General features: G+C 41.6%; 2 protein-coding genes across 3 annotated transcripts in view; one reads left to right on the forward strand and one right to left on the reverse strand.

Moving 5' to 3' along the window:
* odad3 (outer dynein arm docking complex subunit 3) overlaps window positions 1–8,825 on the reverse strand; it is a 32,463-nt gene extending 23,638 nt beyond the window's left edge. Inside the window, exons 1-3 of one of the 2 annotated variants that reach the window (XR_010003900.1) lie at window positions 8,398–8,825; window positions 6,610–6,731; window positions 5,167–5,244 (exon numbers count right to left, since the gene is read on the reverse strand). Coding sequence is in view for 1 of the 2 variants with exons in the window: in XM_003216823.4 (XP_003216871.1) it covers window positions 5,167–5,244; window positions 6,610–6,731; window positions 8,398–8,482 (285 nt within the window). In the remaining variant the exon portion in view is untranslated. The remainder of the gene's footprint in view (window positions 1–5,166; window positions 5,245–6,609; window positions 6,732–8,397) is intronic. The other variant, XM_003216823.4, reaches the window with a different exon arrangement.
* A 68-nt stretch (window positions 8,826–8,893) lies between these two features.
* prkcsh (PRKCSH beta subunit of glucosidase II) overlaps window positions 8,894–27,673 on the forward strand; it is a 49,403-nt gene continuing 30,623 nt past the window's right edge. Inside the window, exons 1-10 of the mRNA XM_062974121.1 lie at window positions 8,894–9,049; window positions 15,722–15,837; window positions 16,558–16,674; window positions 19,269–19,364; window positions 19,455–19,512; window positions 21,262–21,379; window positions 21,898–22,027; window positions 23,943–24,027; window positions 24,796–24,874; window positions 27,411–27,497. Coding sequence (XP_062830191.1) covers window positions 15,750–15,837; window positions 16,558–16,674; window positions 19,269–19,364; window positions 19,455–19,512; window positions 21,262–21,379; window positions 21,898–22,027; window positions 23,943–24,027; window positions 24,796–24,874; window positions 27,411–27,497 — 858 coding nt within the window. The 5' untranslated portion in view covers window positions 8,894–9,049; window positions 15,722–15,749. The remainder of the gene's footprint in view (window positions 9,050–15,721; window positions 15,838–16,557; window positions 16,675–19,268; window positions 19,365–19,454; window positions 19,513–21,261; window positions 21,380–21,897; window positions 22,028–23,942; window positions 24,028–24,795; window positions 24,875–27,410; window positions 27,498–27,673) is intronic.

Consider the following 27,673-nt stretch of genomic DNA (forward strand, 5'->3'; position numbering starts at 1 on the left):
GTGCGGAGTCAACAGATCAACTTCGGGAGTGATTTCGTGGTCCCAGCCAAGTGTGGACTTCGCAAAGTCCGCAACTCCAGTTCCTTGCCTTGCCTTGTCTAGCCAAGTATTCAAGAACTATCTTGCCTTGTTTCCAGCCTTGGACCTTGCTTCTAGTATCAAGCCGTGTTTCTAGTTTTGCTATGGACTTATTCTGAACTTTGGAAGGAATTTGGACGTTTCCCCACTCTATCGCTTGCGAATAGAGTGTGTTTCGGTTTGGATCTACAACTTTGGACTCTAATATAAAATATTGGACAATATAATTTTGGACTATTTCTGACCTTTCCTGAAAGGTCTTTTATTGGACTATATTTCCTACTTGCTTTTATTATTCTTATATATTCTCTTAATAAAGATATTAGATACTTTGGCCTCCGTGTGTCGGTTCTTAGTGCTCTCGTTGCCCTGGGCGTGACACTGACGGCGCTCGCGAACTCACCCCTACATTAAAACACATTCTTACAGTATATAAATAAACAAAACAACATTAAAAACACACACACAGGAAGGTGGATAGCATTCTGCCCATAACACACACAATCCTGCTCAGTCACTTCACTCACCAAGAGATGGATCAACAGCAAATACTTGCCACCACATGCACAAGTTGCGGCATGTTCACCTTCTTTGCACAACAACTACTCAACTACACCTGCACCAAGTGTAAACAGATTACTCTGATGGAGCAGAGGATCGAACAACTCGAGGCCCCATTAAGACTCTTAAGGACATTCAGGCACCTGAGCTCTTCTTGGACACTGCACAACACGCTGCTGTAGATCTGCAACCTGCATCACACCAACACCACTATGATCAGGAACTTTATGGGGAGATCAACTCAAAGGTAGACAACTCTCAGGCTTGGAAGGAGGTCACCCATAGAAAGAGACACAGGACCAGGCAGCCTCCACAGAACTCCTCTGCTCAGCTGCATTTACACAACAGATTCCAAATTCTCACACCATTAACATATAATCAGGAAACACATCTTGAGGAGGACCACAGTTACTTAGATACCACTCAGTGGGCCACTCTTGATCAATGCGCAGGGGATAGCCCTGATGGGGACAGTGCATCGCCACATTCACACTTATGTAATTATGCAAATGCTCCATCCCCAATCGTAGATGAGGCACAGCAGGAACACCCTTGGGAGAGTGATGGGCTCTTGGACGCATCTCAATGGATTGTCATTGATGAATGCACTGGGGATGTCAAGGAGGAGGGCAACACTTTACACCTACACAATTCACTTCAACAGGAACACTCTTCAGGGGATATACACACTGTCTTGCACAAAAGGGACCCTGTCAATCCTCAAAGGAAACAGGTCTTGGTAGTAGGTGACTCCCTCCTTAGAGGAACGGAAGCCATCATTTCCAGACCGGATGGGATGGCTCGAGAAACATGCTGCCTCCCGGGGGCAAAAATACACCATATCACTCAGAGGCTCAGCAGGCTCCTAAAGCCCCATCACCCTCCCCATCTTATGTTGATTCATGTAGGTACCAATGACACCGCTAGGCATACTTTTCAAAAGATCACAAATGATTTTTGAGCCCTCGGAAGTAAGCTAAAACTGTGTAATGTGCAGGTGATCTTTTCATCCCTCCTCCCCGTTGTAGGACACGGCTCTACAAGGGCTGGAAAAAGAGTACAGGTCAATAACTGGCTCAGAAAATGGTGCCAAGAGGAGCATTTTGGCTTCCTTGACCATGATCTACTCTTCCAGGAGGATGGCCTACTGGCAAGTCATGGGGTGCATCTCACACAAGTAGGAAAACATCTTTTTGCACACAGACTCACAAACTTCATCAGGCGCACTTTAAACTAGATCCACTGGGGGAGGGGAACAACAGCCTGGCAAACACTATATTACCCACAACCACAGGGAACTGCCAAAAGGCTAAATGGAGGGCTGCACAAACACAGCAAGGACCAATTACCGAGAGCACAATAATCCCAAATAAACAGCTCAAGGGGAGGTCACAGGGGCTTACATGCCTTTACACTAATGCACAGAGCATGGGAAATAAGCAAGACAAACTCCAACTTTTAGCACAGCACCACATGTATGACGTCATAGGCATCACTGAAACCTGGTGGGATGACTCCCATCACTGGAATGTAGCCATTGAGGCCTATAACCTCTTTCACAGAAATAGAACAAAGGGGAGAGGAGGGGGAGTAGCTTTATATGTCAAAAACAGTTATGTTGCAGAAGAAATGCAGGACTGTAATCTGGGAAACCAGCTTGAAAGCATCTGGATAAGAATCAAGGGAACCAGGACTCAAAAAGATCTCGTCGTGGGTGTCTACTACAGACCTCCGAACCAGGATATAGAAGTTGATGAAGCCTTTTGTCAACAGCTGACTAAACAGGCACAAAGAAGAGATGTAGTAGTCATGGGCGACTTCAACTATCCTGATATCTGCTGGAAAACAAACTCGGCCAAGAGCACAAAGTCCAACAAATTCCTCACTTGCCTTACAGACAATTTTATGGTCCAGAAGGTAGAGGAGGCAACAAGGGGATCAGCAACTCTTGATCTAATCTTAACAAATGTGGAAGACCTGATCAATACAGTAGAAGTCGTCGGATCCTTAGGGGCAAGTGACCATGTGCTCCTGCAGTTTGTGATACAATGGAAGGCTGAAACTAAGACAAGTCAAACACGCATTCTGGACTTTAAGAGAGCTGACTTCCAAAAAATGAAGGAAATACTGAGCGGCATTCCATGGACGCCAATATTAAAAGACAAGGGAGTTAACGATGGATGGGAGTTTTTTAAAAGTGAAATACTCAAGGCGTAAATGCAAACAGTGCCAACAAAGAAAAAAAATATGGCACATGCGAAGAAGCCAGAATGGATGTCCAAAGAACTTCTAACTGAGCTAAAAGTCAAAAGTGACATGCACAAGAAGTGGAAAAGGGGAGAAATCACCAAAGAAGAATTCAAACGTATAGCCAACTCCTGTAGGGAAAAGGTTCGCAAGGCTAAAGCGCAAAATGAGCTCAGGCTTGCCAGGGACATTAAAAACAACAAAAAAGGCTTTTTTGCTTACGTTGGTAGAAAAAGGAAGAAAAAGGAGGCGATAGGGCCTCTGCGAGGAGAAGATGGGGTGATGGCGACAGGGGACAGGGAAAAGGCAGAACTGCTTAATGCCTTCTTTGCCTCAGTCTTCTCACAAAAAGAAAGCCATCTTCAACCTCAGCAACATGAAATGGACGAAGGATTTGGGGAAATCCAACCCCAAATAGGGAAACAAGTTGTCCAGGAACACCTGGCTACTCTAAACGAATTCAAGTCGCCAGGGCCAGATCAACTACATCCAAGAGTACTGAAGGAACTAGCGGAAGTTATTTCAGAACCACTGGCAATCATATTTGAGAGTTCTTGGAGAACGGGAGAAGTCCCAGCAGATTGGAGGAGGGAGAATGTGGTCCCTATCTTCAAGAAGGGAAAAAAGAACGACCCAAACAATTACCGTCTGGTCAGCCTCACGTCGATACCAGGCAAGATTCTGGAAAAGATCATTAAGGAAGTGGTCTGCAAACACTTAGAAACAGATGCAGTCATTGTTAATAGTCAACACGGATTTACCAAAAACAAGTCATGCCAGACTAATCTGATCTCTTTTTTCGACAGAGTTACGAGTTGGGTCGATACAGGGAATGCCGTGGATGTAGCATACCTGGATTTCAGTAAGGCCTTCGACAAAGTCCCTCACAACCTTCTGGCAAACAAACTAGTAAAATGTGGGCTAGACAAAACTACAGTTAGGTGGATCTGTAATTGGCTAAGCGAACGAACCCAAAGGGTGCTCACCAATGCGCCGTCTTCATCTTGGAAAGAAGTCATGAGTGGAGTACCGCAGGGCTCCATCCTGGGCCCGGTTCTGTTCAAGATCTTTATTAATGACTTAGACGAAGGGTTAGAAGGCACGATCATCAAGTTTGCAGACGACACCAAACTGGGAGGGATAGCCAACACTCCAGAAGAAAGGAGCAGAATTCAAAACGATCTTGACAGACTAGAGAGATGGGCCGAAACTAACAAAATGAAGTTCAACAGGGACAAATGCAAGATACTTCACTTCGGCAGAAAAAAATGGAATGCAAAGATACAGAATGGGGGACACCTGGCTTGACAGCAGTACATGTGAAAAAGACCTTGGAGTCCTTGTGGACAACAAGTTAAACATGAGCCAGCAATGTGATGCGGCTGCTAAGAAAGCCAATGGGATTCTGGCCTGCATCAATAGGGGTTTAGTGTCTAGATCCAGGGAAGTCATGCTCCCCCTCTATTCTGCCTTGGTCAGACCACACCTGGAATACTGTGTCCAATTCTGGGCACCACAGTTGAAGGGAGATGTTGACAAGCTGGAAAGCGTCCAGAGGAGGACGGCTAAAATGATCAAAGGTCTGGAGAACAAGCCCTATGAGGAGAGGCTTAAAGAGCTGGGCATGTTTAGCCTGCAGAAGAGAAGGCTGAGAGGAGACATGATAGCCATGTACAAATATGTGAGGGGAAGTCATAGGGAGGAGGGAGCAAGTTTGTTTTCTGCTGCCCTGCAGACTAGGACACGGAACAATGGCTTCAAACTACAAGAAAGGAGATTCCACCTGAACATCAGGAAGAACTTCCTCACTGTGAGGGCTGTTCGGCAGTGGAACTCTCTCCCCCGGACTGTAGTGGAGGCTCCTTCTTTGGAGGCTTTTAAGCAGAGGCTGGATGGCCATCTGTCGGGGGGTGCTATGAATGTGATTTCCTGCTTCTTGGCAGGGGGTTAGACTGGATGGCCCATGAGGTCTCTTCCAACTCTACTATTCTATGATTCTAGAACTGTACAAATTTGCTCTTCATTGCTAACTGGAATAGCGTAAGTCAAAATCAGTTCTGTGAATTCTGGGCAGAAACAAACTCACAGTGCAGAGCAATCAACAGGAATGAGGCAGATCAAATCATCGAACCTTAATAACCGCATGGCAATCAAAATGCAAACAAAAATAATTCCTGAGTAAACTTGCACAGGATTACAATTGCGAGTCTTTAACTGTATTCCAAGTCTGTAATTTATAAAGTTTTCATTATATGCAAACATACTTGCAACATCACCTACCTCTCCTGTTTTATTTTTCACAGCTCCCTGTTCAACTTGGTGTTCTTGGAATGCAGCATTGATGACTTCCTCTTCTCCCTAAAAAAAAACACACACACACACACCCCACCAGTTATGTAGTATTCACTTTTTTTTTACTTCAATCCAGTATACAGGACACAAATCACTTTGTTTTTAAACAATTGATTTTAGTCATTTTTATCTTTTTACCTGCATATATTAGCAAATATGCTGGGCATGGCTTGGGTGTGCAAGGGGGCCACTCCCCCATGCTTTCATCCCTTCTTTCTCTTTCCCTCCCTCATATCTTTCCGCCCCTCCCTTCTCTTTCTTCTGTCTTTTCTCCATTTTCTTTCTTCCCCTCCCTCCCTTCCTTTCCCTCCTATCACATTTTCTTTCTTTCCCTTTTCTCTTTCTTTCCTACTTCCTACTCCCCTTTCTCCCTTCTCCAGCTCTTCTCCTACCTCACAATATCTCAGTTCTAACAAGGGCTGTCTTTATGGCTCTTTTTTTATTCATCTCTTCCCCTCATACACATCACCTTTCTTTCCCATTGACATCATTGAGAGCCACTTTACCTAGCAACAGCTAATCCTTCACCTAGCAACAACCAATCCAATCACATCACAGAGGGCCACCACCTAGCAACAACCCTTGTGGTACAAATAGACAAACAAACAAGACATAGCTATATAGCTAGTTCTCAGGTGTGCTATTTATGACTAGTTTTAGTCATATTATCTTTAAATTGTATGCTGCCTTCAGTCGCAATTTTCGGAGAAAGGAATGATGCAAATGTATAACTACAAATAGGACAAGGGAATCCTGGGAAATTGTGGGTGATATGTGGGAAGAGAGATTACCTTTTCTTGCATGTGTATGTGGAAACATCCAATTAGATAGCAAGCATTTGACTTGTTGTTATTGTATTTATAATTCGGAACATGATTTCTATAATACAGTATTTACACTGCTTCGGACACAATTTTGAGTACAATAAACTTTAAGAACATTCTTGGATACTTTTTTGTTTTCTTATTTTAGAAATGATATTTTAAGATAACTTGAAATAAACTGTAACTTGCAAAGCTGAATTAAAGGAGAGAAGAACCCCTGGTTCTTTGATCTTCAGGTTGCCAGACTCCCAAATTTGACGTATCACTGCATTTATATTCATCCCACTTGAGAGCAGAAGGTGCTAGGGAATTGAACTGAGTCTAAGGGCACTTCCATACAACCCAGAATATAAAGGCAGAAAATCTCACAATATCTGCTTTGAACTGGGATATCTGAGTCCACATTGCCATATATTCCAGTTCAATGCAGATAATGTGGGATTTTATTCAGCTGTGTGGAAGGGGTCTAAGATAAGAGGAGATATTACAAACTTTTCCTCATTTTCCTCTTGTTGGCAAGCTGGAGAAATATGGCTACGAGGCTTACCGCAAAGGCATCTGCAAGCGTCTGGTGCATCTTCTTATTCTCCTGCCTCAACTTTAAAATTAAATCATTATTTTTATTAATTTCCCATTGCGAATTTTCAGAGGAAGCTTTCCGGTCGCTTTCTATAATAAGCAGAAATAAGCGGATTATTTTCATATTTAGAAAGTTTAGAAAGCTAAGCAAGAAGTGAACAAATTGGTGATTTTGAGTCACCTTTATTTTCTCCCATAAAGATACCGTTTTGTTCACTATACTCTCATTGTGACTAAACAGCTTATGGAATTTTACATGATATACTTTGGTGTTGAAATTTTTTTGGTTTTAGTAAACAGAAGCACAACTGGGGGTCCTTTCACACAGCCCAATATCCCAGGACATCAGGACAGAAAATCCCACAATATCTGCTTTGAACTGGGTTGAGTCCACACTCAGATAATGTGAGATTTTCTGCCTTGATATTGTAGGATATAGGGCTGTGTGGAAGGGCCCTGAGCAAGTGTGACCTGCTGAAAGCCATCAAGTGGGTTTCTGTGGCTGAGCAGAAAGCCGAAACCTGGTCTCAAAGGGTGCATCTACATTGTAGAATTAATGCGGTTTCCACTACTTTAACTACCATGTAGTTCTGATATTTGTCAATTGATGAGGCACCATCACTCTTTGGCAGAGACCTGAGGCCCTTTCCGCACAGATAACCCAGTTCAAGGCAGATATTGTGAGATTTTCTGCCTTGATATTCTGGATTATGTAAGAGCTGGACCATAAGGAAGGCTGAGTGAAGGTAGATGCTTTTAAACTGTGGTGTTGGAGAAAAATTCTGAGAGTGCCTTGGACCACACACAAACTAGTCCATACTTCAGGAAATAATGCCCTACTGCTCACTGGAGGGAAGGATATTAGCGGCAAAGATGAAGTATTCTGGCCACATAATAAAAAGACAGGAAAGCTTGGAGACGAGAATGATGCTGGGGAAAATGGAAGGAAAAAGGAAGAGGGGCCAATTAAGGGTAAGATGGATGGACGGTATCCTTGAAGGGATTGGCTTGACCTTGAAGGAGCTGGGGGTGGTCACGGCCGACAGGGACCTCAGGCGTGGGCTGGTCCATGAGTCGGAAGCGACTGAACAAATAAATAGCAAATGGCTGTGTGGAAGGGCCCAGAGTACAGACTGCCATATAACCCAGTTCAAAGCAGATAATGCGGGATTTTATACAGCTGTGTGGAAGGGGCCATAGTTTTGCATTTGCTAAGTCTTAACAGGACTCTTTTTTTTTCCGTGTCAGGAGCAACCTGAGTTGCTTCTGGTGTGAGAGAATTGGCCATCTGCAAGGACGTTGCCCAGGGGATGCCCAGATGTTTTAATGTTTTTACCATCCTTTTGGGAGGCTTCTCTCATGTCCCTGCATGGAGCTGGAGCTGAAGAGGGAGCTCATCCGCGCTCTCCCTGGGTGGGATTCGAACCTGGCAGCCTTCAGGTCAGCAACCCAACCTTCAAGTCACAAGGCTTTAGCCCACTCCGCCATCGGGGGCTCCTAAAGTGACAGGATATCTCAAAGACCCCTTCCACACAGCTGAATAAAATCTCATATTTTCTGCTTTGAACAGGAATATATGGCAGTGTGGACTCTGATAAGACAGTTCAAAGCAGATAGTGTGTGATTTTCTGCCTTGATATTCTAGGTTATATGGCTATGTGGAAGGGCCCTGAGTCCTCACTGCCATATAATCCGGTTCATTTAGGATTTTACACAGCTGTGTGGAAGGGGCCTCCACCTCTGAAGCAGGCCTTACCTAGCAGCTGTATTTTCTTCTGGAGATCTGCGATCTGCTCATGGACGGGGGGCTTTATTCCTTGCTGGGCCTCTGTCACTGGCATGGTAGTGGCAGGTAGTCAAAAGCTGGAGAAGGTGAAACAGGCGGAGGGAAGGCACTGTAGTGATTTGTTGGCGGGTCACTACTCAGCCAGAAACCATTGGCAAACCTACAGGAATTGGGCTGCCAACAGGGGAAATGATGCGTGTGTTCGGTAGGGGGGGGGGGGAAATAAATAAAGCAAAAGGTTCTACAACGCTTTGTTCCTCTGCTGCGTCGCTTCCTTCGCGCCTAGAAACCGGCCTGCTTCAGCTAGGCTGCTTTCCTTTTCTGCCAGGTTTCATCTGGCTCAACAACGCCTCAGCATCCCTACGGTGGGCCCGTCTCCATGGCGACCGGCTGCGATGCAAAGTGCCCATTGGCCGAAGGAATTTTCCGCCACTCTCAAGATGGCCGCCGGGAAGTGGGATGTTTTCTGCCTCGCTCATAATGGCGTCGAGAGAGGAACAAGCGGGGAGGAAGGAGGAGTTTCCGCCTTTTTCTCTGAGGCGGATGTCCTGCCGTCTGCTTCCGGCGTCGGCTGGGTGAACTTCGGACTGTTTTCCACGCGGGTTTTCGTGGCCGGTTGAGGGTAAGGCTCCGTGAGGGGGTGGAAAGGGGACCGAGGGAGCCGAGAAGCGGGAAGTTGGGCTGCCTTTATGGGCAGAAGGTGGGCCAGAAGTCGCCACGGGTGCCATTCTTTTCCAGCTTGATTAACATACATGTGTTAACTACATGTATGTTAATCCATTAAATTGGAAATGAATGGCCCGCGATGGCGCAGTGGATTAAAGCTTTGTGCCGGCAGGACTGATGACTTGAAGGTTGGGTTGCTGACCTGAAGGTTGCCGGTTCGAATTCAACCCGGGGAGAGCGCGGATGAGCTCCCGCCATCAGTCCCAGCTCAATGCGGGGAAATTAGAGAAGCCTCCCACAAGGATGGTAAAATCATCCTGGGCACCCTTGCAGATGGCCAATTCTCTCACACCAGAAGCGACTTGCAGTTTCTCAAGTCGTTCTGACACGAAAAAAAAATTACACGCAAAGCTGCATTTTGGGTATATAAAAAGAAAAGGGTCACACAAAAAAGCTTTACAAATGCCACAACTACAGAAAATTATATCAGTATACTAACAAATTACCACATGGCTTTCCAAACATTTCATCTTGAACGCAGCATCTTGCAACAGAGTCATTGAGGCCCCTTCTCCACTGCCATATAAAATCCATATTATCTGCTTTGAACTGGATTATATTGAAGAGCTGTAGTGGCTTTCCACACGGGCCCCTTCCACACAGTTGAATAAAACCCCACATTTTCTGCTTTGAATTGGAATATAGGGCAGTGTGGACTCAGATAACCCAGTTCAAAGCAGATATTGTGTGATTTTCTGCCTTGATATTCTTGGATATAGGTCTGTGTGGAAGGGCCCACAGCCATAGGCAAAAAAGCCCACAATATCTGGTTTGAAGTAGGGGCCCTTCCACACAGCCATATAACCCTGAATATCAAGGCAAAATAACCCACAATATCTGATTTGAACTGTGGGTTATCTGAGTCCACACTGCCATATACAGTATTCCATTTCAAAGCAGATAATGTGGGATTTTATTCTGCTGTGTGGAAGCGGCCATAAATTGGAAGAGTTGAAATCTAGCCACTTCCTCACACTTTAAATCCACTTTAGGGAGGGGGCTTTAAACAACTCAGCCAGGCAGGTCCTGGCCTCACCAAACTACAAACCCTAGAATTCTGCAGGAGGCAGAAACCGGATTTAAAGTGGATACTCAAGTGTGATGAAGCTATATGTTAGTTGCTTTTGCTACTTTTGCCTAACAAATACTCAACGCACTTGCTAATGGTAACTGCTTAATTAATTAACAAATGTAAGTGTATTTAATTCAACAACTGAATATGTACTAACCACTGTATGATTTGCAAAACAACATTGTGTGTTGTCAAAGGCTTTCATGGCCAGAATCACTGGGATGCTGTGAAGTATTTGGGCTGTATGGCTCTGTTCCAGTAGCATTATCTCCTGACATTTTGCCTGCATCCTCAGAGGTTGTGAGGTTTATTGGAAATGAGGCAGTGGGGTTTATATATCTATGGAATGCCCAGAGCAGGAGAAGGAACTCTTTGTCTGTTTGAGGCATGTGAATGTTGCAATTGGCCAGTTTGATTAGCATTGAAAAGCCTTGCAGCTTTAAAGTTTGGCTGAATTTATCTTGAGGGGAAATCTGATAGAACTATTTAGGAGTGCTTTTTAATTGTGATATTACGAATGAGCACCTGATGGTTTTTCCATCTTTGAGAAAGGAATGGGCAGATCGGCCAGCTTGTTTTCTTCTATTGGTACATTTTAAAAAAACCTCAAATTCTTTTATCACATTTGTTAAACGATGTGAATATATTGACTATTTGTTACCCCAAAAATGAACCAAACGAGGTCCCTTTATTCTGCAGACTCTAATGTGGAAAGATAATATTTGTAGAAATTTCTGTTTTTTATGCTAATGAAAGTCTATGAGAGTTCAAAACTGTATAGCTCATGGTGGTTAGTCTTTCTATGTACATCTACAGTGTGGAAATGCAGTTATTATACCACTTTAACTGCCATGGCTCAATGCTGTGGAATTATGGGACTTACAGTCTTAGAAGGTTTTTTGCCTTCCCTGCCAAACCAACTATACCTCCCAGAATTTTATCTCATTGAGCCATGACCATCAAAGTGGTCTCAAAATGCACCAATTCTGTAGTGTAGATGCATCCTATGAAATTGGAAATCACATTAGGAATTTTGAAAATACTGAACACTAGTGGGGTTGTATCAAAGAGCAGGGAAATTAAGTGAAATTGCAATACAAAAAGTTTTAAACTTTTGTTTCAGTTTGTCCAGGTAAAGTTTTTCTTCTTGTCCTTCCCTTTTTTTCTGAAAGGAAGGGCAGAGTTCATTATGCAATAGACTACTGTGTTTGTAGGATGAAGCTCTAAAATGTGTAATAAAGTTTGAGTAAGCTGTATTAAGTTGGACTGAATGGGAAGTCATGTCATCTATTGATACTGTGAAGACAGGGAGATTTATGTTTCCAATAGTTTTGAAGCATTTAAGAAAATATATTTAAGAGAGAGGTTAGGACAGGTTTATTAGGTAAAACTGCTCTTGTTCTACATATTTTGTTAATAATTCACACACTAAAAGCCTTGTTTGTGAACTTCAAGGGAATGTTGAATAAGCTAACTGCAACTTATCCCACAGCTATACCTTGGGCTCCTTATTGAAGCCACAAATGAATATCTTTGTTCACCAGAAGGTGCCAGTAAATATCTGTAGTGTTACTTTAGGCTACTTCTAATTCTAAAACAAAGATGAGGCACTTGGCTGACTAGCTGAGAGTTCCTTCCCTTATGGTCACTGGGAGTAATGGGGATGCAGAGAAGTCTAGGCATTTTGAAGGAGAGGAATGTCAGTAGGATAAGAGCATGTAGAACTACATTTTAACCAAAATAACATACCATACAAACTTTAGGAGTCACTGCATGCCAGTTATTTTGCAAACCAGAGTTGTGTCATTTTACAATTTTTATTTTAATGTCAGGTTGCTCAAATTTTCATGACCACGTTCATCATATTTGAGCTTTAAAAACAGAAGGAGCCTGTGAGAGCTTTGGTGCTTTTGCCTTTCTTTTTTGCTGTGATTTGGAGAATATGATAAAGAATAGAAATAGATTATACTCCCTTGTGGTAGTAGCACTATTGCTTTCTTCAAATTGCAATGAAAATGAAGGAAATTTGCTTTTCCTAATGCCCCTTTTTAGTTTATGGAAAACCTAGACCAGAGTTTTGTCTGTGTGGGGCATTATAGGGTTGCTTACTGGAAAGGAGCAGCCAATGTTGTGGCTGTTTAATGGCTCACCAGCCAAATTGACATCTCTTTAATTAGCAGGATGAGATAAAATGTACTGGAATCCCAAATTAATGGGCTCTTCTGGTGAAATGTATATGAGAGGTTTGAGCTTGAAATTGTCCCATATTGGGGGGGACGGGACACAGGACATTAAATAAATAATGCTCTTTTAAAAAAATGAACCTAAAGATATGCAAGATAATGAACAGTAAGAGGGATCTCTGCCAGGTGCTGTGAATCTCAACTGGACAGGGATAACATAGGTTAGAAAGTTATAATTAAGATATTTTTTCTTTCACCAGCTTCAACTTTTGTTTCTATTTCAGTGGCCAAATGTCTCTAGATCATTGTTTCTCAAACTGTGCTCCTCCGGGTGTTTTGGACTTCAGCTCCCAGGAATCCAAACCAGCTTACCAGCTGTTAGAATTGTGGGATCTGAAGTATAAAACATCTGGAGGAGCACAGTTTGAGAACCACTGGTTTAGATTGATCCCGCATTCATCTGTTGTGCTGTTCATTCATGCTAATTGAGGGAATCAGGGGTTAGGTGGCATTTACCTTGCCAATTGTAGGTAGATGCACTCAGCTATAATAGAAAAACATTGTTTTCCAGATCAAGCTTTCTTGCATTTTTTAATGCAAAGATGCTACTACAACCTGACACAAAAATTCTATTTCTCCAGCTCTCTTATACCATCCTTCCAATTTTCACACTGCTAAAAAACTTCAAGCTAGGGAGATGATAAGAAGGGAAAGGGAACCTTGGCAGGCATAAATGTAAAAAGTAGTTTCTTTGCCATAGGTTTTGTTAGCTGAGATAGTCCTGTACAAAACATTGTCTAAGGTGGGAAAGAACATGTAGCTACCATCATCCAGTTTCCAGTCCTAATACCGTAGTACTCTGTGATCCATTGTGTGTGTGTGTGTGTGTGTGAATGATTTAGTTAATAACTAGCTGTGCCCGGCCACGCGTTGCTGTGGCGAAGTCTGGTGGTATGGGAAATAAAGTATTGAGGAATTGGTGGTAGTTAAGGTAAAGGGTAAAGGTTTTCTCCTGACATTAAGTCCAGAAATGTCTGACTCTGGGGGTTGGTGCTCATCTCCATTTCTAAGCTGAAGAGCCAGCGTTGTCCATAGACTCCTCCAAGGTCATGTGGGATGACTGCATGGAGCGGCATTACCTTCCCGCCGAAGCAGTACCTATTGATGCACTCACATTTGCATGTTTTTGAACTTCTGGGTTGGCAGAAGCTCGGGCTAACAGTGGGGGCTCTCTCCTCTCCCCCAATTCAAACCTGTGGCCTTTCGGTCCAGAAGTTCAGCAGCTCAGCGCTTTAACACGCTGCACCATCAGGGGATATTATTTCCTAAAGGTTGTGAATATACAATATTTCTGATTGGTTTTTTTTGTTTGTTGGAGGCAAGTATAAATGCTGCAATTAGGAAAAATGATTAGGATGTAATGGCCTTGCAGCTTTAAAGCCTGGCTGTTTTCTCCCTGAGTGAATTTTTTGTTGGGAGGTGTTAGCTGGCCCTGATTGTTTCCTGTCTGGAATTCCCTTGTTTTCAGAGTGGTGTTGTTTGTGATATTTTATGTGCTTCTACTGTCTGTGGCCCTGAGAAAACAGAGGATTTGCCAGACTTTGATGATGGGAATACTTGGTTGGGAGGTGTTAGCTGGCCCTGATTGTTTCCTGTGTGGAATTCCCCTGTTTATTTACTGTCCTGGTTTTAGAGATTATATTGTTCTGCATTATTCTATCCCAGTAATTATTTCATATTAAAGTACAATCTCACTTATCCAACATTCGCTTATACAATGTTCTGGATTATCCAACGCAGCCTGCCTTTTCATAATCAATGTTTTTGTAGTCAGTGTTTTAAATTCATTGTGATATTTTAGTGGTAAATTTGTAAATACAGTACAGTAGAATCTCACTTATCCAAGCTAAACGGGCCGGCAGAACGTTGGATAAGCGAATATGTTGGATAATAAGGAGGGATTAAGGATAAGCCTATTAAACATCAAATTAAGTTATAATTTTACAAATTAAGCACCAAAACATCATGTTAGACAACACATTTGGCAGAAAAAGTAGTTCAATCCACAGTAATGCTATGTAGTAATTACTGTATTTATGAATTTAGCACCAAAATATCACGATATATTGAAAGCATTGACTACAAAAATGCGTTGGATAATCCAGAACGTTGGATAAGCGAGTGTTGGATAAGTGAGACTCTACTGTAATTATTACATAGCATTACTGCGCATGGAACTACTTTTTCTGTCAAATTTGTTGTATAACATGATGTTTTGGTGCTTAATTTGTATAACGATTACCTAATTTGATGTTTAATTGGCTTTTCCTGAATCCCTTCTTATTATCCAACATATTCACTTATCCTGCCGGCCTGTTTATGTTGGATAAGTGAGAGTCTACTGTATATTGATAATCTTATATTATCTGCTTAGAACTGGATTATATGAGGCCCCTTCTTCACAGCTGAATAAAATGCACACTGAAGTGGATTATATGGTAGTGTGGAGTCAAGATAATCCAGTGCCAAGCAGATAATATAAGATTCTAAATGGGTTATATAGCTGTGTGGAAGGGCCTTGAGTCTACACTGCCATATAATCCAGTGCAAATTAGATAATCTGTGGAAGAAACCTAAGTGAGGCCTAAATCTGCCTGTCCCCTAACTGAAGCCTGGCTGTCCTTTGGTTGCTAGGCAACCAAGTGGGCAGAGATTAGCCCTCTAAACTGGCAGCAATTGGATAAAAAAAATTATTGCTCTCCCTCTAATTAGGACTTTATTTTTCTTTTCTTTTTGTTGTATCAACCTGGAGGCATGGATGATGGGTCGTGTTGTCAAATTTTGAGATTGGGGGGCCTGTACTTTTGTTGTTTTGTCCGCTGCCCTGATGCCATCACTCTTTTATATATATAGATGAAAATGGACAGTTATCCCCCACCCCCCACCCCCCCGGATAAAAATAGCTAAATAATTATTTTAAAATGTTAATATCAAAATAATTGCGATTACGGTATGTTATATCAAGAATACAACATGTTTCATTATTAGTTTTATTTGGAGCTGAGAGAATCGAACCTGCAGAACCAGAGTTTTGGGAGGCGTTCCAGTCCTGATGAAAACAAACTTCCTTTTTGAGACTAAAGTTATTTTAAAACGGAGGGAGGACTTTATCATAGGAACACAATGGGGAAGGTGCTGCGCTGTGTGTGCTTCCTAGAAACATCTGCTTGTCACTTTGTCAACAGACTATTGGACTATGTAAGTCTGGTCAAGTAGTATTTTTCTTATGTTGCTTGTCTTCTTTCTTCCTCAGGAATTGCTGCTACTTTTGCCTGTGGATCATGCTTCTTCTGTCCCTAGTCCTGCTCTTGCTATCTGGCCTAGCCTCATCTGTGGAAGTGAAACGCCCACGTGGTGTCTCCCTAACAAGTGAGTTTCTGGCAGCTAAGTAGGCAGCTTCGAAATCCTTTTGTAACATGTTGTTCCATCAGGAGGTAAATTCTCCTTTTCTTATTGTCATGGTGACTGGAAGCAAAATGTTAACCTGCCAAGTTGTGAGCACATCATTGCTTTGCTACTAAAATTCTGCAGTTTTTTTTATCTAATAATTTCTGGCTGAGAAATGGTGTGTATGGAAGAAATGTGACTACCAAATGTTAAGATTACCACTGTGTCCTGTGTAAGTGATGTGTTATGGTCTACATATAAGAGTAAAGCATCGAGGTCTACTCTTTGGTGGCTGCAATGCATGTCTTATAACATTTTTAAATCTTTGCAAAGAATTGGTATGATTCTGTTTACTTGATTAGTACTACTAGGAATGGGGCTGTTGGGAAGCATTTTCTAATTATTCTCTGAACGGTCATGATCAATGCTCTGGCACCCATCTAATGCCAAACCAAAATGTAGTGCTATAAGCCCGAGTCAGAATGGATGGTGCAAATTGTGCTGTTACATGAAAAAATTTGGTCCTACAATCTCCCAATTCCCACTGTATCACTGGAGATAGAACTCACAATGGCTGAGTTGCAAAGGGATAATTATTAATAGTAGTCTAAGGTCACTCAGCATGTGTGCTGTTTGACATTGATCTCTAGATATGTATTTATGTTACTTTTGCTTGACTCAAAGTGTCTTTGTCATTCTCAGACCATCACTTCTATGATGAATTAAAGCCATTCACTTGCCTAGATGGTTCTGCAACGATACCCTTTGACAGAGTCAATGATGATTATTGTGACTGCAAGGATGGTTCAGATGAACCAGGTAAGTGGAACATATCCCTCGGAAGCTCCACTCACACACCTTGGCCCTCCAGTAGGTCTTAATTCTGTCATTGAATGCTATTGCTGTATTTCACAGGGTTGTTTATGCCCCAATAGATTCCTGTCTCTCCCAAGGAGAGAGCATTGTTCATCCTCCAAACAATGTTGATAGGGTACAATTAGGTACACCTCTGGGAGTGTCCCATTATACTCAGTGAAGGTCAGTTCTGAGTAGACATATAAAGCGCCATGGTATTACTTTTAGAAATGAATTATGATCTAACTATAATCCCTAACCCAGAATTTAAAGGAGGAGCCACAAAGAGGGGAACATGAACAGAATCCCATTGGTGTCGTGTGCACTTGTAAATTCTCTTATGGAAGTTTTTGGAGACTGTTATTCCATTTACAGCTTGCATTCAATTTAAAGTCTCATAACTGGGGCCACACATGTAGTGCTTTTGTGTATGTGGATTGTTGGCCATTGTATACAGTATCTGCCTGCTCCTGTTGGAAGTGACAGAAGTATTTCCTAGTTTCATAATATTGCCATTCAGCACAACAGCTGCATAATCAAAGCATAACTGTGTGCAGAAATTTACGTTGCTCTGTCCCAGAGTAGACTCTCAGCTCATGTCATGAAGGCAGCAAATTCACCCCTCCTACCCCAACGTATACCTAAGCGTTTCTCTACATTCTCTCTCTGAACATTAGGAAGAACTTCGTCACTGTGAGAGCTGTTCAGCAGTGGAACTCTTTGCCCCGGAGTGTGGTGGAGGCTCCTTCTTTGGAGGCTTTTAAGTAGAGGCTGGGTGGCCATCTGTCAGGGGTGCCTTGAATGTGGTTTTCTTTCTTCTTGGCAGGGGATTGAACTGGGTGGCCCACAAGGTCTCTTTCAACACTATGATTCTAAGGGCTGAAAATAGCACAGGATAAAAAAGAGCTGAATTTTTTCTTACTTCCAGCAGGGGCAAAAAACCTGAATTGAACAAGGGAGTTAGAAAGATAACTTCTAAATTAACTTATAAGTTGGGGGCAGGGGTAAGTGCAAAAGAGATTAATTAGTGGAGCTGTAGGTTTAAAAAAATAGAGATAGGTTTCAGTGTAAAGACAGGAGCTAATAACATTATTTTTTAATAAACCTGAGTGATTTAATAATGACTTTCCCCACTACTGTAAGATCCCCCCATTAACTCTTCTAGATATCAAAAGGGAGTAGAGTAGATTTAGGCCCCTTCTACACTGCCATATAATCCAGATTATCAAAGCAAATAATCCACATTATCTGTTTTGAACTGGATTATATGAGTTCACACTCAGATGATTTAGATTTTATATGGCAGTGTAGAAGGGGCCTTACTGACTTGCCTATTGCTGTAGTAGAACTGTGAGCCACTTCCCTTTTGAGAATGTTTCCTTTTTGCATATTCAGATGGGAGGAATCTTAATGTGTGTCCTATATCCTTTGGCAAGTTTTTCAAAGGCAATCATCTTTTGCACTGTTTCTCAACCTGTGGGTCCCCAGATGTTTTGGCCTTCAACTTCCAGAAATCCTAACAGCGGTGAAGCAGTTATTTGCTATGGGGAGCTGTGGTGATTATGTTATGAACCTGCAAAGTACAGATCCCAGATTTGATTCTTGTCATTAGTTAACTACAGTCAGCCCTCCACATTTTCTGGTATTAAGGGTGCAGGATTCCTACAAAAAGTGGAAAAATTAAATAAGACATTTTTATTTAATCTGAAAGAGCACATCTCTAGAAATCTCTAGGTCTTCTAGCATAACTCTGGTCACATGTAGCTGGAGGCTGACCATAGAATCATGTTGAAGACTTACAAATGTTTAGAGAAATGTTCTCTCTAGGAACCTATAGGTCTTCCAGTACAGCGGAGGTTGTCCATAGAATCATGCTGAAGGAACTGCAGATTTTTAGGGAGATCATATTAATCAAATTTGCAAATAATCAAATCTGCAAAAGTTAAACCTGTAAATGTAGAGGGCCAACTCTATTCCCTTTTCCTGACAGTCAAGATTCATGATTATTTACAGCATGACAGAAAAGGGTGCAGTAAAACAGAATTAGGTTACACACATTAAAATACTGTTGCATTCTGTGACTGTAATTCTGTTGGTCAGAGATATCTAGAGTTGGCCCATTGAATTATTGAAGAGTAACTCAGCATTCAGGTAAATCTCTTTGGTTCAGTGAATCTGCTCCAAGTGCAATTTCAGCTCTTGTTTACATACTCTACTATTCTCAAGTGACCGTTTAAACACAAGAGAAAGAAGCCTGTTTAATGGTGTAGCCAAATTTTAAAAAATGTCAGTTTACCCAACTTATCAGAATTTTCTTATTGAGTTGAAGTTGAGAAGAATGTAAATTTGGTTTTTGAGACTGCTATATATATGTCCTGTATGTGAGAGGGAGGCAGGGTTTTTTCTTGATATAGGGTGGTTTAGAATTATGTTAATTATGAATAAGGTTTTAGCTTTTCATGGGAAAGTTCCTTGATATTTTTTCCTGTTTTTTCTTTTTCTCATATTTATTAAGCGTACCTAATAAGTCTTTTCTCCACACTTTCTTGTCTGCCCAGGGACACCAGCATGCCCAAATGGCCGCTTCCACTGCTCCAATGCTGGTTATCGCCCTCAATATATCCCCTCCTCTCGTATCAATGATGGGATTTGTGGTAGGTTTTTCTAGCTTGTGGTGCTCTGGAAGTGGGAAGCCAAACCAAAGTGGATAGGTGTTAATAGCTCTTTTGTCATCTCCCCTTCAGACTGCTGTGATGCAACAGATGAATACAACAGTGGCATTGTGTGTGAAAACACCTGCAAGTAAGTCAGAGCCTTTGGCCTTTTGGGACATGTCTCATCTGCATGTGATACTTATTACAAGGTGTTTAATATATATTTATATTGTTTGAATTACTCATTGATTTCAATCTGAAGCCTCCGGTGGCCTAGGGGATAAAAGCCTTGTGACTTGAAGGTTGGGTTGCTGACCTGAAGGCTGCCAGGTTCGAATACCACCCGGGGAGAGTACAGATGAGCTCCCTCTATCAGCTCCATGCGGGGACTTGAGAGAAGCCTCCCACAAGGATAGTAAAAACATCAAAAACATCCAGGCTTCCCCTGGGCAATGTCATTGCAGACGGCCAATTCTCTCACACCAGAAGCAAAAAATCCCACAAAAACTGAGATACTCTGGCCCGGCCAGCCACCAGAGTTAATTCAGTCACTGCCTGATCTCGATGGGGAAGTTCTGGTTCCGTCTGCTACTGTTAAAAGTCTTGGAGTTGTGTTGGACTCATCGCTGACGATGGAGGCCCAGATCACTGCCATAAGTGATCTGGGACATGAGAGAAGCCTCCCACAAGGATGGTAAACATATCAAAAACATCCAGGCGTCCCCTGGGCAACGTCCTCGCAGAGGGCCAATTCTCTCACTCCAGAAGCAACTCCGGTTGCTCCTGACATGAAAAAATTAATACACCTGGAATTATTTAAATTGTTGTTATCTTGCCGAGAGCTCACAATAAAATAAAGTATTTAAGTGAATAATAAACTCAGCTTGGCAATTCACTTTGCAATATTGCACAATAGTTGGCTATAGAGTTGAGTTACTTTTTCAGTCAGGGCTGAGAAGAATTTGGGTTTTGCAACAGCTCCAAGATTGGCCAGTTAGCTCTGAAAAGAAAAAAACATGTCCTTAGGTATATGTTTAGAATTAAGGAACAGTACATTATCTACACATGTTAGTTCAGAAACTTGTTCTCTGTTTCATTACTAAGGCCTTCATTCTTTCACCTACAAACTTCCACTCCAGCTTCCCATGTGCCTTGTTTTAGTAGCCTAATTTGGGGGCAGGGCAGGCTTTTCATTTACTGTTGAAACAGTGGGGAATTAGATTCTAGTTCAGACAACCCAGATGTCTACTTTTTACCCTCCCCCCAATTTCTTGGTATTGTTATCATCCTGCTTTTGCATCCTTTTGCAGGCCATTAGATTGTATCCAGAACATTTCAAAACAGAATTGTCATGAAAATATACAAACATGAGACAGCACTGCCAATTGAAATCAAACTTAAAGAATACATGCATGAAAATCTCAGAAAGACTAAATCCCCAGATGCTTTGTGGAAAGTGTGTTTTCTCTTTACAGACCAAAAGAGAAACACTAATGTTTTGCAGGAATAGAGGATATCAAATAAATTATGTTCTATTTTACTCGTGTTATTTCCCTGCATTATGCACTCTGCTGGTCTCCTGAGATGTGTAGTCCGTATTTTGCTATCGTTTTCTTTTATAGTGTGTTTGAATAATAACTGTGTAATACATAAAACACAACAGCAATATCATTCAGGGTGCTGGTAGTGCTTGCTCCATAGATTTATAAATGTGTTGTGTGGATTGCCTGTGTGTTGTGTGGATTGCATTGCCCAAGCTACTCCATAGGTTTCCAGTAGTATAGTCTCAGCTTAATCACTTCATAACTGTGGTCTCATTTGGTGTATCAGTGAATACTATGAGTAGAAGATATGTTTGGGCTACAATCTAGCAATCACCTTTTTTGCCTTGGCACAGAGAGATGGGCCGAAAGGAACGTGAGGCACTGAAGCAGAAGGCGGAGGTAGCCAGAGAGGGTTTTGAAATCAAAAAGGCCCTGATGGAAGAAGCAAGTAAGAGAAAAGAAGAAAAACAGGTGAGGAGGAGGAGGCGGCTAGTGTTAAAGGCAGGGGTGGCTTGTTGGTGGAGTAAACCTTTTTGAAAAGGTTGTGGTTAAGTGAGTTCCTTGTCATTGGTGTACTTTGAGGTACCCGAGTAAGCAGAGATACAGGCTTTCCTTTAGGATAGGAAACATAAATCCTGCAAAGAAAATGGATATTAGGAAGTGTAGAGAAAGGTCTGATAATACTGCATACACTTTTACCACGAACAGCTGAGCTTTCTCATAGGCTTTTCTCCTATGGTTGTAATGATTCTCATCTTATGTTGCCTGTTCAGATAGACAGATATATTTGAATTTAAAACTGCAGCTCTGTTTATTCAGTTGCTCAACAGGACTTGATTTATAAGCATTCCTGTCCCATTTTTTTCATAAATATTAAACAAATTGGTCTTGGTGGTATTGAAGCAAAAAACAACCAGTGGCTTGTAATGGTCTTATTAGAAGGCTTGGGCACTGTCACTATATATATACCTTTTTTTTTTTTTTTTTAGAAAAAGCTGGTTGAATTACAAGAGGGTAAGAAATCTGTAGAGGAGCAAGTGGAGACTCTCAGGGCACAGAAAGAAGCCGCTGAAAAGCCAGAAAAGGAGGCCAAAGACATCCACCAAAAAGCCTGGGAAGGTCAGTACATTACTATATGAAAGCATTAACTGCACTTAGAGCTTCATTGCTGATTGCCAGCCAGCAGTCTCATGTTTAAAGAAATGGTATGTAAGGAATGTTTTTAAAAAAAATCAGAACTACAGTATAGCTAGTTCTGTGCTGGAGAAACATCATGGACAGTATAGCAAAACATTCTTCAAATTATAAAATGACAGTCCCATCAAAAGTGGGTTGTTGAGCAGTGATGACAGATAGCATCCCAACTCTTTCTTTTCTTCTCTCCTACAGGAGAATGTTCCTGAGTGAATGACTTTTCCTTGCCCTTGACCATTCTCATGGCTATTTAAAATGGTTTTGTTGATAACAGGTGCTGCCCAAAACCATGGTTGTTTGGAGGCAAGTTAGTCCTTTGTGCATATAGGGCTGATCCTGATTGCTTTGCTAACTGCAGGGCCCTGCCTCCATGATCTCTGGTCCTCATAGCTCTTGTACAGTGATTTTCCAACCTTTGGTCCTCCAGGTGTTTGGACTTTAACTCCCAGAAATCGCAGCAATCTTACCAGGTGTTAGGAATTGTGGGAGCTGAAGTACAAAACACCTGGATGACCAAAGGTTGGGAACCACTTCTCTAGTAGATCTAAAGTTTTTACTTTCTCTCAATTCATATGATCGCATGTGTGTTTTGAATTATCTAGTTTGTAGAACACACTGCATGCCACAAGATGTAATGGCCACATAGCTGGATGGCTTTAAAGGAGATAATGAAAATAGTTTTCTGGTGGGTATTGCTATGATAGATTATGAATCACTGCATTCAAGGCAAATGAGCATTGCTTTTGACAGGGAAGGGAACAAGGAATAGTGATAGGAGGTGCTTACCTTCATGTCCTGATGTGACTTCTTGACAATATCTCTGCAACCAGTATTGAAAACAAGATACAATAGTCTTGCTTATCCAACATAAATGGGCTGGCAGAATATTGGATAAGCAAAAATGTTGGATAATAAGGAAGGATTAAGGAAAAGCCTATTAAACGTCAAATTACTTTATGATTTTGCAAATTAAGCACCAAAACATCATGTTTTACAACAAATCAACAGAAAAAGCAGTTCAATACATGGTAATGTTATGTAGTAATTACTTTATTTACGAATTTAGCACCAAAACATCACAATGTATTGAAAACATTGACTACAAAAACACTGACTATTAAAAGGCAGACTGCGTTGGATAATACAGAATGTTGGATAAGCGAAAGTTGGATAAGCAAAACTCTACTATACTAGACTAAACATACCCAGCTTTGTCAGTATCAAGAGGGATCCACTTACGATCTTAATTTGAAACTGAGGGCTTTGCAGGTGCTCAGGGTATTTACCATGTTACAAAATCAACTCAGTAAAGCCCAACACAACAAGAGAAAGAATGCTGTACCTAGAGATGGATTTAAAAAGTCTCCCATTGCGTTGATGCTTTTCATTAAAAATTGAAACAAACAGCAACTGTATATGACAGTGGCCGAAAATATTCAGCAGGGCTTGAGGAAGCAAGAGTCATGCATCCATTAAGCCACTGTAAAATAATTTTGGTGGCCCAATACCTGTTCACCTCTGCCTTCTGTAAGTTTGAGATGAGCATGGATATGCACTTAGATGAACAAAATGTTGAGCATGGCTCTCCATTTGGGGTGTGTGTGCATAGTGCATGAAAGGGATTTATGTGCTCCTGGCCAATCAGTTTTTAGGTCCCTAGCTGCTTATGCATGTCTTGATTTTCTCTCGTTGTTCCTTTGAGGTGCAAGCTTTTAGGACAGGATTTTGGATTGACAGAGAAATGAAAAATGCTACTGTTTAGGTAGTTGGAATGGACAGCTAAATCATGTTCCCATTTCTTTTAACAAAAGAGATTTGTGATCTGTCTGCTTTGCAACAGAACAGAAAGAAGCTGAAAGAGCAGCAAGAGATCAAGCCAAAGCAGAAGAGGCATTCATGGAGCTGGATGATGATGGAGATGGGATGTGAGTTTATTAGATTACCTTCTCAATGATTGACTGTTCCAGTCACTGTGAGCAAAGCATAATGCAGGGCAGATAATGATCCATAAGCTGTCATTTTTGGTGCCTGTATTTTAACATTTCTCATATTTATTTGGGGAATGGGAATATATGTTGCCACCTACTCAAGCAAAGCTGCAGAGCTATCTGTTGGGAGTGCTTAGATTCTAGGTTACTCTCATTTGGAATATAGTCCTGAGAAGAGTTCTATGGATTCCATAGACTTTTAAAAAGATACATAGATGGATGTTAGAGCAAAACTCTCTTTAGAAACTAGAATGAATGTACTGAGGCTGTCATACTTTGGACATATCATGAGACGACATTACACTAGAGACACATAGTGCTTGGTAAGGTAGTGAGAAAAGAGAAAGATTGCCTTCTCTATGGGGAGACTCAGTCAAGGAAGACACATCACTGAGTTTGCAGGCTCTGAACTGGGTGGCTGAGGATTGGTTACCTGGAGGTTTCTCATTCATAGGTTCACCATTACGTGAAGTGACCTTGGTGGCAATTAAGAACAACCAATTCAATTCAGAAACCTTTCTTTGAGTCAAGATACTTGTACATAAACTACACTTGCAGGATTCAATGCATGAAGATCAGCTTCTGTTTGAGTAATGAAAATCTTAGAAACTCAAACTGCTGTTGTTATAAGAATAGCAGTGCAAGGCTTTGTGTGCACAATGTTGCAGAAGGCTTGGCTAACACCCTACTGTTTGTTCTCTATAGAGTATCTGTTGCTGAGCTTCAGACACACCCAGAGCTGGATGTGGATGGCGATGGGATCCTTTCAGAAACAGAAGCCCAGGTAAAATGGGTAACCTTCAGAAAAAGCTATTCTCATTTAAGCAGGAACTCAAAGTTGGCATTGTTGGGTCATTCTTAATCAGTGACCTCTCAATTGCTATGACTTCTGGTGTTCTGTGGTTTACTCTTTTTTGTAGCTCAGAGTGAGGAGTACTTGATATTTAGAGGGAAGCTGGAATCCGGGAGGTGACAAAGTTGTAAACAAACCAGAGTGTCTTAAGAGCAAGCATATGAGCAGTACTTGAATGAACCACCACTGCTGTCTGATCTAACAAAAAAGGGACACATAAGCATCTGTAGGGTGTATATATCTTTTTCCCAGTTGCAGATGGAGTTTTGTTGTTGTTCATTCCATTTATCTTTGTAATTTTTATAATTTTTGAGCAGTCTGCATTTAGTCATACTGTTCATTTGTAGCATAGTTACATAGCCAAATTTCATTGCAAATGAAAAGAATCAAGGGTTTGATATGTTACATTTATATGTAATTAATCAGAATGCATCCTGGTGGCTGGTTTTCAGAACAGGTGAACTCGGAGTCCTTTGTGATTATAAAAATGTTTTTGTTGTGTCCACAAGGTGGCACCTTCATTGTATTTTTTTCTCCTTCAAAGCATGTGTTCGAACTCTTGCTGGCTGGTGAGCGCTGTAGCAGTGAGACAAGAGAAGGCTTATTCCATTCTTGCTTGACTCTATATAATGGCACAGTTAGACATGTTGAGAGAGAATAGATTTATAGCACAGGTCCATGGCATTTCTCCTCTCAGGTGGCTTTCCAGATGGTATAGTAATACCAACATAGTCAGTGTTGAGGAGTGATGGGAACTGTGGTCCAACAACATCCAAAGGGCCATTTGTCCCCCATCCCTGGTCTGTCGTTAGCTGTGACAATTATGTAGAGCCAGCCTGATATGGAGATGCAAACATAGGGGAGGCACTCCTTTTGTCCTCTAATTTCCTCAGAGTGGACATTATTTCATATGGTTTTCAGTTCCTTTCTGAAACAACACAATCAGAAAGCAAGACAAAGAGACCCACTATTTGATTTCAGTGAAAAATGAGTAGACATTTTAGTAGCTCTGCTTTCCTCCACTTAGGGCTCCCCAGATGTTGTGACTTCTTGCCCTCCCCTCCCATCACTTCCAGCATCGTCCCCTAATGCTGCCATTATCTTTAGCATAATTGATAGTCATGGTGGCTGTGAATTATGGTAATTGTAATCTATGCATCCAATGCACAGAAGATGAAGGCAGTCTTACCTTGCTTTATCTTGCCCCCCCCCCCCCCCCCCTTGTATTTATGTTTTCTTTTAGGACATGAATTATTTTGCAAGCATCTTACAGAAATAACCATTATAAATGTAAATTTATGTAACATGATATCTGAAGCAGTAATGTATGAAACAACCAGAAACCAGACGAGTAATCCAAATAACATGTGGCCTAAGTAGTAGATTTTTGGATATCCATCTTAATGATTTTTTAATTGAATGTACGCCATTAAATCACATTTGAACAGATCGAATTATAAGGTTGTTAATGACCCCACTCCTTAAAAGGCGATGTACCATTCTGATTTGCATTATGTTTTACCAAGTCTAGTTTTGTTGAGTGATGTGCTTGCTGATGAAAACTAGGCAGTTGCAGTTACTCTCTTTCTGCAACACATGTTCAGATGGTTGAATTTGTGTCTAGGATGTTGCTGAAGGATTCGCAAATGCTTTTTCTGGTGACCTATATGCTTCCCCTCCCCCCTCAAAATCTCAATTTCTCTATTGCTCAGGTGTGCTGTTTGTGCTTATTACGCTAAAAGAAGAGCAGATTCTGAATCCTGCTGTAGCATATGAATAAAATGGTTTAATTCACCACATAAGAGATATACAAAGAGGTCATAGTTTGTTTCGCTTTATCTCCTGCTTAGGGGTACCTGACTAGTTATTGCTGGTTTCAGGTTTGCTTGATGTGCCTTTATCTTGGCATATTTCTCCCTTTCGCCCTCTGTTTGTGCCTCTTCGAATTCCACAGCGCTTTTGGTAACAACTGCTCCAATTAGAGCACTCAAGTGCCAAGGCTTCCCAGTTTTCGATATTTATTCCACATGTTGCTGGTTTAGGGCCCTTCCACACAGTCATATAACCCTTAATATCAAGGCAGAAAATCCCACAATATCTGCTTTGAACTGGGTTATCTGAGTCCACACTGCCATATATTCCACTTCAAAGCAGATAATGTGGGATTTTATTCAGTTGTGTGGAAGGGGCTTTAGTTTTAAGCCCATCTTTAAATCTCTTTCTGTCCACCGAGATTCCGCTGGACTGGAGAAACCCTCATCCCACGGAGCTCTTCTCATAGTCCTTGGCACAAATGATCTTGTATAATCTGTCAGGTTTGACTCCTTGTCATTTCAAATTCTCAACTGCAATTAGGGGAGTGGAGAGAGACCTGGCTGATTTTTACAGAATACCAATATGAAGTACAATTTGGTCCTGGAACATATGGAATTGTATAAGAGCTAACGTATGTCTCTTTTTTTTCCAGACCTTGCTGGACAACTCTTTGCAGGTGGATGTGGGTAGTTTCCAAAACACAGTTTGGAACGCGATCAAGGAGAAGTACAAGGCAGAGGTCAGTATGTCAGTCTCGTCTGCATTAACCATACCACCCAATAGCTCCAATTATCCCATCCAAACAATTGTTGTACAGTTCGTTTTTGTTTTACCAGTACCAAGTGACTGTGTCCAATTAGCCAGACAGCTGAGTGGCTACTGTGGCTGTGAGATGGGCCCACAGTCCATGTAGAT

This window comes from Anolis carolinensis, chromosome 2 (assembly GCF_035594765.1).
Source record: "Anolis carolinensis isolate JA03-04 chromosome 2, rAnoCar3.1.pri, whole genome shotgun sequence".
NCBI lineage: Eukaryota > Metazoa > Chordata > Lepidosauria > Squamata > Dactyloidae > Anolis > Anolis carolinensis.